The sequence below is a fragment of the Notothenia rossii genome (assembly GCF_949606895.1).
Source record: "Notothenia rossii genome assembly, chromosome: 2".
NCBI lineage: Eukaryota > Metazoa > Chordata > Actinopteri > Perciformes > Nototheniidae > Notothenia > Notothenia rossii.
In genome coordinates, this window is record NC_136904.1 from 24,961,566 (window position 1) to 24,975,946 (window position 14,381).

The following is a 14,381-nucleotide window of genomic DNA, read 5'->3' on the forward strand; positions in this document are numbered from 1 at the left end:
ACAACATACTAATTTGCTATAAACTGTCAACTTTTATTTACACTGTGCCGCGACTTTGTCAGTTAAGCCACCACTCTGACACACACTCCCTCTCCCTTTTTAAACCGTTGTGAAATATCTTTTAATCGTTATCTTTGCATTAACTAGATATTTTATTTGATCTTGTTTTAAATTTGACTGTAAGGGTTATTTTCAACCTGGTTACAGAAGCAAATAGAAAAAGCTTGCTACATAGCCTACAATTATTTGTAACCCGTATGAATGTGGGATTGCTTTTTTCTTATGAATTATTGGATAATCTGTCCTTGACAAGAAATAAAAACCTCTTTGGTTGGTTTTGTTGTTACTCAGACATACTCAACAGATGATGATGTGTCAAAAGTGGACATTCCTTGTTTTAAACGGTCAACTCTATAGCATGTGAAAAACTCTTGATGAGTCTATTTAAGCAGCAAACATTTAGATGACATAAACAAATGTTTATTTGTATGATTGCATTTCAAACATATTTGTCAAACATTTTTTCTCAAAATTACAGTAAAAACACGTTTACATGTACACATGAAAGGCTGTAGGGCGGTAATAGATGACAAGGCATACAAATATACATAGTTGGTTATTGTGCAGTCCGTCTATGTCTTAATAAATGCAAAATGTTAACTATGTAAAACATATTCTATGAAACAACCCCTTCTAAAACCTGAGTTTGAAATTAAAGCAAGTTTCAAGTAAAGTTTCCACTTGTCACCGCTACAGGAGAGCAACAGTGTGAAATGCAGCTACAACACACATGATTTGGTTTTTAAATGGTTCTGAAATGTTCAGAAAATTAGTATCTGTGCCATGGAAAACAGATACATACTTTGAAACATATGAATTATTACCCCCACACAGGATCATCCTGTAGGTAGTTATTTGATGGTGTGCACAAAAACTATTTCAGGCAGGAAAAAATGTGATTACATTTACGCTTTACACTTTGTTACAATAGAAAATTATATAAAAAACATTTTGGCTTGACTTTATACAAAACAGTTTCCTCCCACTCTCTGAGGAGCACTTTGCAACTAAACAGTTAGAGGCCTTGACTTTAATTAAATGTCAACAAGTAAAGTATTTCAGTCTTTGTAGGCCTACATCTTGTGCCTGCGTGTTTAATTGCTAGACTGTTAAAGAATAAAACAATCATGTAGCCTCATCAGTCCTCATGTTGTAATGTTCAACTTCAGTGTCTTCCAGCACACGAAACACACATAAACAAAGAGAAATAACTCTCCAGGAACTGATCTTCAAGGTCTTCCTCCAAAATAAGACAGAATGTAAGTGGTGCACACTCTGTTATCCAGGACTTAAAGATCCCATGTCATGGCCATTTCTACTGATCATAATTCCATTGTTGAGGTATACTAAAATAGATTTCTATTGTGCAATTTTCCAAACTCACATTGGTTTCTCATACAGCATCTCTGTAAAGTATGTGTATTCACCGGTATTCACTCTGTCCTAAACGGCTCGTTCGAGCTCCTGCCCCCCCTCCCTCCCTTTGAGCCCAGTGTGCTCTGATTGGTTGTGAAGCTGAGAGGCTCGTTGCTGCTCGCAGCTGCAACGGATCAGATAGGCTTCCGTGTCGGCGATACAGGAGAACAAGCTGAACTCATCCTGAGCACACACAAACACTCACAGCCGAAGTAAAAACAATAAGTGTGGCTTGATATTGAGTAAGAAAAAGGTTTATAACGCTGTGAGAATGGGTCTGCGGAGAGCATTTCTCTGCGATCCCAACGTAGTAAAGACCTAATAAAGACGTAGTAGCCCGAAAAACGTTTAAACAGTCGTGGTAGATACCTTGTTTGTTTTAAACATCATAAATGCACAAACAACAATGAATACTTAATAAGGTTGTGTACCCGAGTCTCCCGCTGGTCCAAACAAAGTAGGAACAGCATCGTTCTTCAGTGCCCTACGCTTTGCATATCCGGCATGAATCGCTGAAAGGTTTGGGAAGCTTTGTTTCGTGAAAGGCTGGGAGAGGGTGCGGCCATAGCTCTGGGCGTAGCTACTGGGTATCCCTAAGTAGCGATACCCAGGAAGAAAATATTGGAAAATGAGAAATCTCCAATGAGACGTTTTGGGGAGGTATTTTCTGTGTTAGAGTTTTACTCGCTACAGGGTGTACTTTGAGGGGTTTTGACTCTGCAGACCGTTTACATGCATAAAAACCTTCATAACACACAAGGGGACGGGTAATAACCGGAAAAGCATGACATGGGACCTTTTAAGATTACGGAAGTATTTGGCCAAAAGTTGTCACATTTTGTAAAAGTGAAAAAATTATCAAATCAGTTCAATAAATGGCCATCATTTGTGAGTTTGTATTTTCAAACTCCCTTCATTCTCCAACTACAGAAAAAAAACAGTGGACTTTACCTCAATGTCCTCAATGGTAGCTACGACCCTGGGTCAGGCGGTTTTAAACGAAATCCCTGTGTAGAGCAATAAGTGTTTTGTGTGGGTTTGGTTGCCAGTAGGAAAAAAGCTTTCCTTCATCCTCTATTGTTTGCTCTGTTTCAGCTTCTCAATGTGATGACAGAGTTTGAGCGCCGGGCCCAGCTTCAGTCCCATGTACTTCATAATGACATCACTGCGCAGCAGCATCAGAGCTCTGCCGTCGATCTCCTGCAGAGAGGGGATCATTCAGGGGGACACGTTACCAACACATACTTTCAGAATCATTTTAAAGGTCCCCTATTATACTCTTTTTCAACAGTATAGTAGTATAGGTCTCAAATATAAACAAAACATGTCTCTGAAGTGTTTGGCTCAAAATACCAAACAGATTGTGCATTGTAGCATTCCATAAACCCCTCTGATTCAGCCCTGTTTCAAAAGTGCTGATTCTGTGTCTGTAGCTTGAAATGTAAATGAGCTGCTGCTGGCAGCTTGGCTTGGTTTAAAACAAAGCAATGGTGCTCTAGGACGAGATTCAGCTGATAAAATGGGCGGGTGTTACCTTGGTTGGTTATTGGCTCATGGTTGCAATACCCAAAAAAACATAGTGACATCACAATGTGGCCAACATCTGATCAGTTCATTTTCAGACCAGTTTTTATAAAGATGGATCAGGACAAAAAGAGAGAGAATCTATTTTTTTTTTTTAAACTTCCCAAATGTCTTTACACATAGGAGACACATGAAAAAGTGGATTTTGCATAATAGGTGACCTTTAAGTTAAATGGTGAAACACCAATTTGACAAAGAAGACTGCTCATATCCATGACATACTCACATGTTTTCTGAACAGTTCAACATGCGGGCCGAGAGTTTGGGGGTCAGCCTCTTGGACAAACCGCATGACATCGTCAACTGACCAGGAAGAGGTGTCGCTCCCCGAACCCTCCTTGTCCTGCTTCACGTGGTCTGGGCCTGTCGTCGAGCTAGCGGCTGGAGAATGAGTGCAAAAAAAACAAATCAATTATACCTTCTCTTTGTAAGAGAAGTAATTTAAATGGGTTCAATTAAAAAGGTTTATAGGAAATTATTGTTGTGCCTAAACCTCAACAACCGAGCAACCACCGTCCTCTTCTTGAATGTAAACCATTTTTAAGGGCATCATTTAAATAAATGTGATCATAATATAAATAAATAATTGTATTTAAATGTCATTATTACATTTAGTAACCCTACCCTCAACTCGTCTGGGTGGACACATCTGGCCAAGCTCAGTGGGGTTTGAACTGACGCGTCTGAGGGGTGGCGGCGTGTGCGAGTGTCCGGGGTAATATGGCCGCTCCTTCTTTGTTACTCTGTAGTCCGATGTTGTGTGAGAGGGGTGGGTGCTGGGAGCAGCATCCTTTGTTGAATCTTCTTTAGACAGGCCATTTTCAGGGTGGGATAGTGGTTCTGGTGCAAGAAAAGGAAAGAGAGAAACTGTTAATGTTGTGTACAAACAAAAAGATGCTGCAAAGAACTGTACCATGAACAACGCAGCCATAACGTGACCAACTTATGAAGGAAGAGCTTGGAGAACATGCCTCTGATAAGATCTCACAGTGCTCTAAACCTTAAGATCAAAACACACCAGTTCATTCATTTTTCATATTGAAAAATCCTCCCTTAAAACAAAGGAAATTGCTACAAAATATATAATTTCAAAATTCATAAATGGATCTAGATCTTAACAGAAATCAACCATTCACCCTCTGGGATCATGGTCTTATTATCTACCAAATTCTGTCATTGACAAAAGACAATTAACTTTAGCTTTATTTAGTGATTATACAAATGATGTTTAACCTTTCCACTTTTCAGATAGACTGTTGAAAGGACATCACTTTGCAATGTGCAAAAACAACTAGTGTAAATTAGGTGGGACCAGTTCTGCCGTAAAAATTCAAAGGTTGAAAAGAAATCATAATTGTATAATCAGTCACTAAAAATAATTTTGTTCTAGAAAATATCATATATATATATATATATATATATAAAATTTGTTTCAAGATATTATGGCTCACAGTAAGTAAGTGAGCCTACAGCTGACTCAAACGTTCACTGTTACTGCACCAGCCCCTGTTTACAGTTACTCTGTCCACACTTCTGCCCACCTGACTTGGTCCTGTTGTAGAAGCGTGTGTTGTTGCCGAAGGAGCTGAACGGCTGGGAGCTGAACAAACTGTCACTCTCCAGATGTTGGCACATGTTCTCCAAGAACCGCAGCACAGACGACGTACTGGAGGCCGAGGGCAGCTTCACATAGCGGATACCATGCTCTGACCGCACTGAGGGGTACAACACAAAGAGCTGTTAGCATCACACAAAGACACAAACACGCACATACACACTGTATGCATTCACATCTTAAGAAAAACAGCAGATGGTTTAGGGTAACCACCCTCCCTTTAGAAGCAAAAACCCACCTTTTTTAGCCCATCCAACACTGCACCAAACACCCCTCCTTCCACCAACACCCACCCAAGCCAAGCTTCCACAAATTAATCCCCCTGCCCCGCCTCCTCTTCACCCTACCTCTCCGAATCCAGCCCCCCAAGGGAGACCCAATCCCAGCATCCAAAACCAGGTTAGCCGCACATGTCATTTCTGATTAGAGACACAGGGCTCACATCAGCTTCTGCCACAGGCCCTGTCTTTTATTCCGCCACTCTTTCCCCGCACACATACAAACTGACACACACATGCAACATGCATGACCCATGTGTGAGTGCTTAAACCAATTTCACCTGTCTGATTGCAAATCCATGCTTTATGGCATTAGGAATATATTATCATTTTTCCAGCACTGATTTTCAAGAAGTGATTTTTTCTAAGTAATATTTCAACACTTCCTTCTTTGCAAGATAACAAAATCCGTCTACCAGCACCTCCAAAGCTGGCAGGTTATTTTAGGTATTTTTGATTTGTTTAATTTTTACAAAAACTGAAGTGTGTGTACTATTTGGAATTTTTCTTGGCCGGGACCAATTGGCGTTCAACCAATAGAGAGTACAGGAAGTTACTGCTTACAATTAAGAAATAGTCCAACAAATAGCCTGCTGTGTTACTGTAGGTGAAACAATCACTTCTACACTTTGTATAAATTAAATAGACAATATATAACATGTGGAATTTATGATCTTTAGAGGTGCTGCTAGGCAGATTTTATTCCCTTTGCAGAGAGCCAGGCTCAAGCTGTTTCCCACATGTTAGTGCTAAGTTAAAGCTCAGTCAAATGTCCCAAATATGAATGTAACAGTGTGCATGTATGTGCTCTTACTTCCAACGGAAACATGTTGAAATAGTGAATTACTAAAACATTACAAATAAATTGCTAAAAGTGGAAATCATATTTTTTTTAAGCAAAAAGCCCAACAATTGATAATTTGCTTCTCAAACATGAGATTTGATATTTTCATCTAATTTCATATTGAGCATATGAGAGTTTTACACTTTCAGTCGGACAGAATAGCCAATATATCTGTGTCACATTGTAAACCTACAACAGGGTTCCTGCTGGTTTCGCCAACTCAAATTTAAGACTTTTTAAGACCTTTTTAAGACCACTTTGAATAGAATTTAAGACCTATTTCACGGCAAGAAAGTATGAAGGAAAATTTACTATGAAATTAGAAATACGTCCCATAATTACTTACAAAGTAAATGTATTCATGTTCAACATAAGAACAATAACTGAACATAACAGCATAACAGTACAGAACTGTGTTAGCCAAAAAGTGTGTATGCGTGTGTGTCTCTGTGTGCTTGTAGGTGTGTTAGGGCTGTTCAATTAATCGTATTTTAAATCGCAATTACAATTTTGGCCTGCCACAATTACAAAAACAACATAATCGAAAAAAATTATTATTTAGCTTTGCTAGGTTGTGACAGTGCACTACAACATATTTAATCTAATTAATTTGAGTCTAATTTATTTTTATTTATCATATTTATATATGTTTAGTAGCTTGTGGAAGTGCGCTCCAAAAAAATGTGTTGATCTTGTTTATTGGTATTTATTATTTTGATATTCATTTATTTAAATATATCATTTATTTAATTAATTTTTGAATTGGTTTTTCAGTTGAATTATACGTTCAGGGTAATCAACAGTTAAAAAGATACTGTTCAAATTATTATTATTTGTAAAGCTCAATAAATTGATGTTTTCAAAGTCAATGAATAATCGTATTTAATAATCGTGAAATCAATTATTGACAAAAAATAATCGTGATTATGATTTTTGCCATAATTGAGCAGCCCTAGTGTGTGTGTGTGTGTGTGTGTGTGTGTGTGTGTGTGTGTGTGTGTGTGTGTGTGTGTGTGTGTGTGTGTGTGTGTGTGTGAGAGAGAGAGAGAGAGAGAGAGAGAGAGTAACAAGAGCTATATTCAGAGCTCTGGTGCCTTGGCTACAATCTTTCATCGTTGCTGTTGTATGATTGGTGTTTAGCTACGGTATTTAGCGTCTACAGCACCTCCGCTTTTAGGGTTGACGTAGACCCAAACGTCGCCCGGAGGTCCCCCGGTCTTGTTGCGGGAGCTGCTGCACTAGCTAACGCTCCACTAGCGCTACATTAGCAAAACAAACAATTTGCAAAAGGTGCGGCGGGCTTCAAACACGTTCCCCTTCACTGGTTTCATCCAAGCACAATATTCGATGTTTTCCAACCAAATACGGTTGAACTTACACTTCCCCATATTAATTTGTAAGTAGATTCGAAGAGACATGAGTTTCTGACTGCCGCTAGCTGAAGCTTGGTTGCTTGGTTACTAGCTGGGTGTTCTCTGATAAGGGGCCGGAGGAAACAAAGTTAGTGATTACTGGTTCCATGTTGATTTATTTCAATACAAATTGTTGGGGGGAAATGAAAGGCTCTTACCGTACTGGTTACTTTGCAGCCCGGACATTTTCCCCAAAACACATTTTAGACGCGATCGCAAAACAGAAGTACCTTTAGAATCCCATCATTTTTAAGGCCTACTCAATCATATTTAAGACCTCTCTTATTTTTTGGGTCATATTTAAGACCTTTTTAAGGCCTTAAATTCAGATTATCAAATTTAAGACTTTTTAAGTCAGAGGGGTTATCCTGTGGTGTGGTACTGTATTTACCTCTGATGACCTCTCCTCCTGTGTGGGACTGGCTCTGCAGGAAGGACAGCATCACTGAGGGCTGGTACGTGCAGTCCACACAAGCCTGAACAGCCTGCTGCAGCACTGCGTTGACTGGAGCCGGCCCAAAGTGGTCGGGCAGCTGCTGCACCAGCTTTCTGTCAAGATGCGGGCCGTAGTTCCCGTGCTTGTTCACATAGACACACACTGGAATAAACAAAGAGAGGGAAAATTGTACCAATCCAAACATAGTTGAATTCTGACTGTTGACTTTTAAATCCAGCTAGAAAGAGTGGTTGATAGTGAACATATGAGTACACATGAGGCTCAGTCTGTTATCTTACCTGTGCAAACTACATTTGAGCTGTTGCTATGGTTGTTGTCTGCTGAGGCGTGTCCGGGGGTTAGTCTGGTCTCTGGAGGGGGGGCTGTAACTGCCGGTGTCCCCAGAGATTTCAACACCCCTGGCTTTCTCTGAACCAAAACACAAACAAACTCTTTTTCATTAACTTTCTGTAACCCACAACGTTTAGTAATGATTTATTAAAGGTGTATTTTAAAACTTTGACTATTACACACAAACTGCCCTGCAGCACATGTTGCAGCTTCTAGCGCAAAGCTCCTCATTTATCATGAATAAACATCCTCTAAATCTTAACTCTGTTAAACAATGCACCTCTGACCCTTTTTCCTCTACATCAAATCTGCCATAATACTTATAAACATAAGATGACGGGGTCACTGGACCGCAGCATAACAGATTACAGCGCGGTGACATCTCACCTTGTTCCGAGGCTTGGGCCCTCGCTTCTTGTGTGGTCTGGGGGCCAGAGGACCCTCAGAGCTCGTCCTGACAGGACTCGCTGATGCTCCATTTACTGCTGCTGCCGCTGCAGCCTCAGCCGCTGCCTTCAACAAAGCAATGGTCAGGGATTTGGGACGACGACCACGGACCCCCTTGCGCACAGGGAGGGGGGGCAAGGGGTTTGGAAGTCGGTATGAGGTCTGCATGTAGGAAGAGGAACAGTTGGAAGAGGAGCGACGTGTAGTGAGGGAGGATGAGGTGGAAGCAACCGGAACAAGCAGTGCTCCAGGGAGCGTAACTGTAAAACATGGGATTATGGAGATAGAGAGAGAGAAAATATGTTGTTATTCTTTTTGTAATATGCATCAAAGATGCTAAAGATCATCATAAAAGATTAATACAGGTTCATTTGGACTTTTTCTAATTGAATACATTTGAAATCTGCAGCTCAAAAACAATAATATGGGCTTCAAACAAAGGCATGTGTTGAGAATAATCTTTGCTAAATTATTAGCAATGTCACATTTACACCCTTAAGACTGTGTTCAGTGTTTAGACAGATTTTCAAAAAAGGAAAAATAAATCTCAGAAGAAACACAAAGGGGGAATGAATAACTGTGTGGTTCTGCAGAGGAGATTTGTTTTGATTTTCCTGAGTCCTCTGAGATTGGCAGGTCCTTTGTATTTGGCCCCTCCTTACGCTGAAATCAGAGTCAAAAGTCACAAACCCCCAGAGATCTGCCTGCTAGACTTTTCCTTAAAACTTCTGCTTCCAGCAACCCAACAAAAATAGTGATTATGGTGAAAAGATGTGAACCCTTTTCCCACATACAGCAGAAGATATTGGATTCTTGGGGCTGGTCAATTGGGAGTTTAAAATCTGATCCAACCATTATGTGTATCAGATAAGAATCCTTCGGAAACGCCATTTCAAAACCTGCCTTTTGGACTGTAATGCCACTTTGTTATACTCGTTTGCTCACTTACATAGACACCATTATACTGGAGTGTCAATATATTGACACAGGCAACCATTTTCTGCATGTAGGTTGTCACATTTTGAGAACTTCCAAAGGTGGATGAGTACTTTAGTCGATGTATCTGTGAAAAGCTACAATTGGCTGACAATATCAGCCTAGCAGGTATATCAGTAAGACATTGGTTTTAAAATCCAGCATTCTAGGACGAGGTTCAAGTTTAGCTATGGTGTGTGCCATCCCTTGTCCGACAATGGCACATTATACAATAAAAATACATGAAGAATACCTCAGAAAACAACCTAGCAACCTCTTTTTTTGGAGGCTTAAAAGTCTCTCCACAAAAAAATAATATGATTGCAAAATCTCCATTAGCGTAGGTGTTAAAATAGAAGGACAGTGGCAATAAAGTGAGAAAAAAGGAAATGGGTATTGTGAAAAAGGAAAAAAAAGCAGTGGCTACACCACCCCCGCCTGTCCTCATTAGCCCTGCATGACTCTGTGATATGATCACATAATTATCAAAGAGGTTGTGTGAAAGAAGGAAATTGAGGAAAAGAGAAAGATAAGCCTCTCCTCTTTCAATACAAGTGAACTGTTTGGTGAGAGCAGCGTCCTGAGAGTGCATGTGGAGGCTCTCATGGGGCCTGGGCTTTCATTAGAGCTTCTTGACTGAGGCAATATGGAGACACTAAGGAAGGTTTACAGTATTCTCTAAGGGGCCAGCCGGGGCACCCTGAAAGCTGCTTGATTGGGAAATGAGTGAAAGTGGCCGTCTATAGAGCAGTGTTTTGCTTCAGAGGGTGAGGTCTCACTCGCTCACCAGGAGCGGTCACAAAAAGCGTGCTCAGAGAGCAAAGGAACAGAAATACCAACCTGCACGCACAGTGGCACGCGTATTCACCGAGCTAGCAGGATTAAGCCCTACAAAGGCAGATCAAAAATGATTTGCAGGGTACCAATCAGTATCAGCGGGTTTTAACTCTCCAAGGGAAATCTGAGTTGGGGGCCCACTCTGATCTTTCCTTGTTGAAAAAAAGAAAGTCTAATCCATTCACGTAATGTGACAGCCACTGAAGCAACATGTTCAACTTCCACACTGGTGATTAATGTCACATTATGATGGGTTTGAGCTTAACATTTTATAAAAAGTAAAACAAACTAATCATCTTTGCATTTTTTACTACAACTTTCAAATGTTTTACGTCCGTCTGACAGCGTCATGAATATTCTGTGTCCACTTGCTCAAGCTCTTCATCAAAGCAATATCCAATCCAACTTTATTTATATAGCACATTATAACAAAATAGTTGACCAAAGTGCTGTACATCAATAAATATATAAAAAGCAGCATAAATACATTTAGACAAAACAAATGTAAAAGCACGAGACAATAAAACCATACTTGTAGCTGAAAAACTCTCATAAATGATGTAAAAACATATCAAATGTATACTAATAGTAATACTCAAACTTAGGACTGTGTGTGCTTTATGGCTGCACTATTTGATGAAATATATATATTATAAATGTCGTCATACATGCAGCATTCTATCAAATGTCTCCACAAAATACAGCCAACAGTTTTGTAAGAGACTTTCGTCACTTGACTTCAATTCAACTTTTTTTTTTTTTTTAAACATTTCATAAACAAATAGTTGTTGACAAAGGTTTTGCAAAAAAATGTTCACTTTACTTATCAGAAAGGCAATACAGCTCTACATGCTTAACAGTTATAGATTTAAAAAGATATGTATTTTTTTGTAAACACTGCATTAGCATTACATTATCATTTCTGTACTGTTTTAGAATGTAATAGTAAACAATGTCTGCCTGGTGTGGTAGTAAAGATGCATACATTTCTAAAACTCAACCGCTGTGTTTGGAAGATGTGAGTAAAATGTGAATTGTTGTATACTGGCTAAAAAACCTAACAATAATCTAGGGAAACACTTAAAATATGCCCCTTTTAGATAAACTCCAAAAAAGTGAATTGATTGGACCATCCAAAAAGCTTCAAAATGTTTACCATGGCATCCCTAGCATGTAACCAACCGGACATATGGTTCTGATCATGACTATATAATTCCAACTGACCCGTCGACCCGTCTGAGCTACAGCCTGAGGAAACGTGTGTGTGTGTGACAGTGTGTGAGCGCACATGCACGCATGAGAACGGGGTCGCTGGGAAGTGTGTCTGCTGTCTAGGGGGTGGGGGGAGGGGCTCCACACAGAGCCTCATCTAATTACAACCACACCCCCTCCACCCTCAAATGCTGAGCACCCAAACACATACACACATGCTGTTGAGTAAATCTAAAGCAGTATAAAACTCATGAACTGCTAATCAGGTGTGTGTGTGTGACTGTGTGCAGACTGAAGAGAGGAGGAAGTTACTTAAATAGCTTCAGGCACAATGTGTAAAGACAACACAAATTCTATATGAACCACCAGTGTTTTGAATGCAACTTAAGTGGATGTTCACCGTTGAATAGAGTCAAATAAGTTCATATAATGATCAAAACAAGGGAATAAAAACAGCAATGAAAATATCTGAAGACCACTAATCCTTCCCTCATTATTTGGCAAACTAATTCCTGATGTTTCTCACACACACACACACACACACACACACACACACACACACAAATTAAAAACACATGGAGCACCAAAAATAATTACTGACAAAACACTGTTAAATCTACAAAGTTTGATTCTCTCTGACAAGCAATAGCCACTAGGCTCTCTAAATGAATTTGACTGAATGCAATTCATTCAAAAAGTCTTCACGTTGAACAAAGAAAACAGTGTCAAGCTGCAGTTTTAATCATTAACACCCGAGTAGGCGGCTGCTACACATGTGAGAAGACATGCAACTTTCATGTGAACAGCAGATTTACCTTTCACTTCCCTTTGTAGGTTTTGCCAGCACAATGAGTTAAAATGTAAAGGCAGTTTTTTTAGTTAATAATCCTTAAAGCCATTTGGGGAAAGAATTATCCAATCTAAACACAATCATTTCTAAGACCACCACTACTACTTCCTGAACCGAACAAATCATTGACTGAATTAGTTTGAATTAGTGCAGTTTTTACACATGTTGATTTGTAACATTTTAGGGAAGAAGAATCCCCAGAAGTCTAATGAAACATGTTATTGCTACAGAAATATAACTCCACTTGACTTCAATGAACTGCATTGTATAACTAAAACAACCTTTAAAAAACAATGGAGGCAAAATACTGGAAATAAAAAGTGTGAAGTTTAACTTGAAGAAAACAACAAAAACTCACCAGGAGTCTCTCAGCTTTAGTTGTGGCTCTCGTAGTAGTAGTAGTAGTAGTAGTAGTAGTAGTAGTAGTAGTAGTAGTAGTAGTAGTCGAGGCAGTGGTAATGATAGTTGTCCGTAACAATACTAGTCACTCAGTCTGGTTGCTTCCTGGTTCTCTTTTAGTAGCAACTCTTTCTCTTGTGTTGATGTGTTTCTTCTTTCTGACTGTTTTTCCTCTTCCTAACTTACTCTATATTCTTCTCATCTGCACTCCATGGCTGTTTTCTGTCTTTCTATCAGCTGCTTTCTCTATGTGTGTCTCCTTCTTGTTTCTCCCGGCAGTAGTCCACAACAAAGCCCACGCTGCTGCTGCTTCTGCTGCTGCTGGTTCAAGCTGCTGCTGCTGCTTCCCTTCCAATGAATGAGCATGAGGAGGGGGGGGGGGGGGGGAGTGGTGTTTATATTTGCATAGGGGCTAGGGAGGGGTAGACTGAGGGAGGGAAGGGTGGGTATGTTGGATAGTGAGGAGGGATAGGGGGGAGTTGAGCCCTTTATTCATGTTATCTGTAGGCCATATCGACAGTCTACATCAGTCACCTGCTTCTCAGCGAGCCCCTGGGGGAGGGGGAGAAGACGGGGGAGAGGGGTTAACTGTGGGGCTCTCGGATCGGATGGGGGATGGGGGAGGTAAAAGGTTAAACTGGATCAGAAGAGTCCCAAATGAAACTGGGCAAACTCCTGGAGTTGGTGAACACGTATGCAAGCTTTCACTCAACACACACACGAACGAACGAAAGTACGTACGTAAGCACAGCCCAGAAAGAGGTGCCCCCTCGTTGTGACCCTATTCAGGCATTCCCTGGTGAAAGATGGCCAGGTCCAGTGTCAGGAAACAGTGGTGCAGTCGGATATCACCCTGGCTCTGGAACAATGTGGAGCTGAGCATTTAGAGGAAGCCTGCATGGGAAATCCCTTCAGTCTTCTGATAGGGCTGATGTTGCAGATTCAAGGAACAAACTATTTCATACAAGTATGTGAAGCAGTGGTGTATCAACGAGCTTACATATTTGACATCCTTCTTGCACTGCTTATGATTTTAAATGAAAGAAGAGGTTGTAAGGTTCACATAAAGGAAACAACAGCTTTGACTTTAAGGCACTGATGTCATCTTTTTAATAAATAATACCTTGGTAAATTGTGGCAAAATGCCCTAATAAACAATTATTTCCTAGTTTATACTTTAGTTAAGCATTCAAAAATAAAATGCCTGTCTTAGCCTAACTATAGAATATAAAAGGTAATTTTACCATAAATAGACCCAAGCTAGTACCAAGTGTCTGTATCTGTTCAAATGGAGGGGTGCTCTATTATTCTATGCATTATTCGGGCTATTTTGCATTCTGACCCAGTTCAGTTCACCAACAAGCCAAGACAAAGACGTATCACACAAAACATGAAAGAAAAAATTCAGTTTTGCATGATGATTTACCGTCCAGAAAAGAGAAACAATTATTAGAAACTCAATTTTGGCATCCGCTGTAACTTCTTACAAAAAAGAATAGCAGGGTCACAACATGGACATTTTGAGGAAAGTTAATTAGACATTTTAAATGGAGTAGTAATTACTGTCTCTCACTCCCTTTCTCACATGTACAGCTATATCAGCTCATTAAAACCTCAAACATGCCCTACTTATTCACTTACAGTACTCCCATACAAACATAGCTG

At 39.9% G+C, this 14,381-nt stretch overlaps 1 protein-coding gene across 3 annotated transcripts in view; it reads right to left on the reverse strand.

Moving 5' to 3' along the window:
• Positions 1-464: 464 nt before the first annotated feature.
• Positions 465-14,381, reverse strand: part of scml2 (Scm polycomb group protein like 2) — a 32,234-nt gene continuing 18,317 nt past the window's right edge. For 2 of the 3 annotated variants that reach the window (XM_079662478.1, XM_079662479.1), the window contains exons 8-14: positions 8,384-8,703; positions 7,945-8,074; positions 7,601-7,807; positions 4,602-4,775; positions 3,670-3,900; positions 3,287-3,441; positions 465-2,676 (exon numbers count right to left, since the gene is read on the reverse strand). In XM_079662478.1, coding sequence (XP_079518604.1) covers positions 2,551-2,676; positions 3,287-3,441; positions 3,670-3,900; positions 4,602-4,775; positions 7,601-7,807; positions 7,945-8,074; positions 8,384-8,703 — 1,343 coding nt within the window. In that variant the 3' untranslated portion in view covers positions 465-2,550. The remainder of the gene's footprint in view (positions 2,677-3,286; positions 3,442-3,669; positions 3,901-4,601; positions 4,776-7,600; positions 7,808-7,944; positions 8,075-8,383; positions 8,704-14,381) is intronic. The other variant, XM_079662480.1, reaches the window with a different exon arrangement.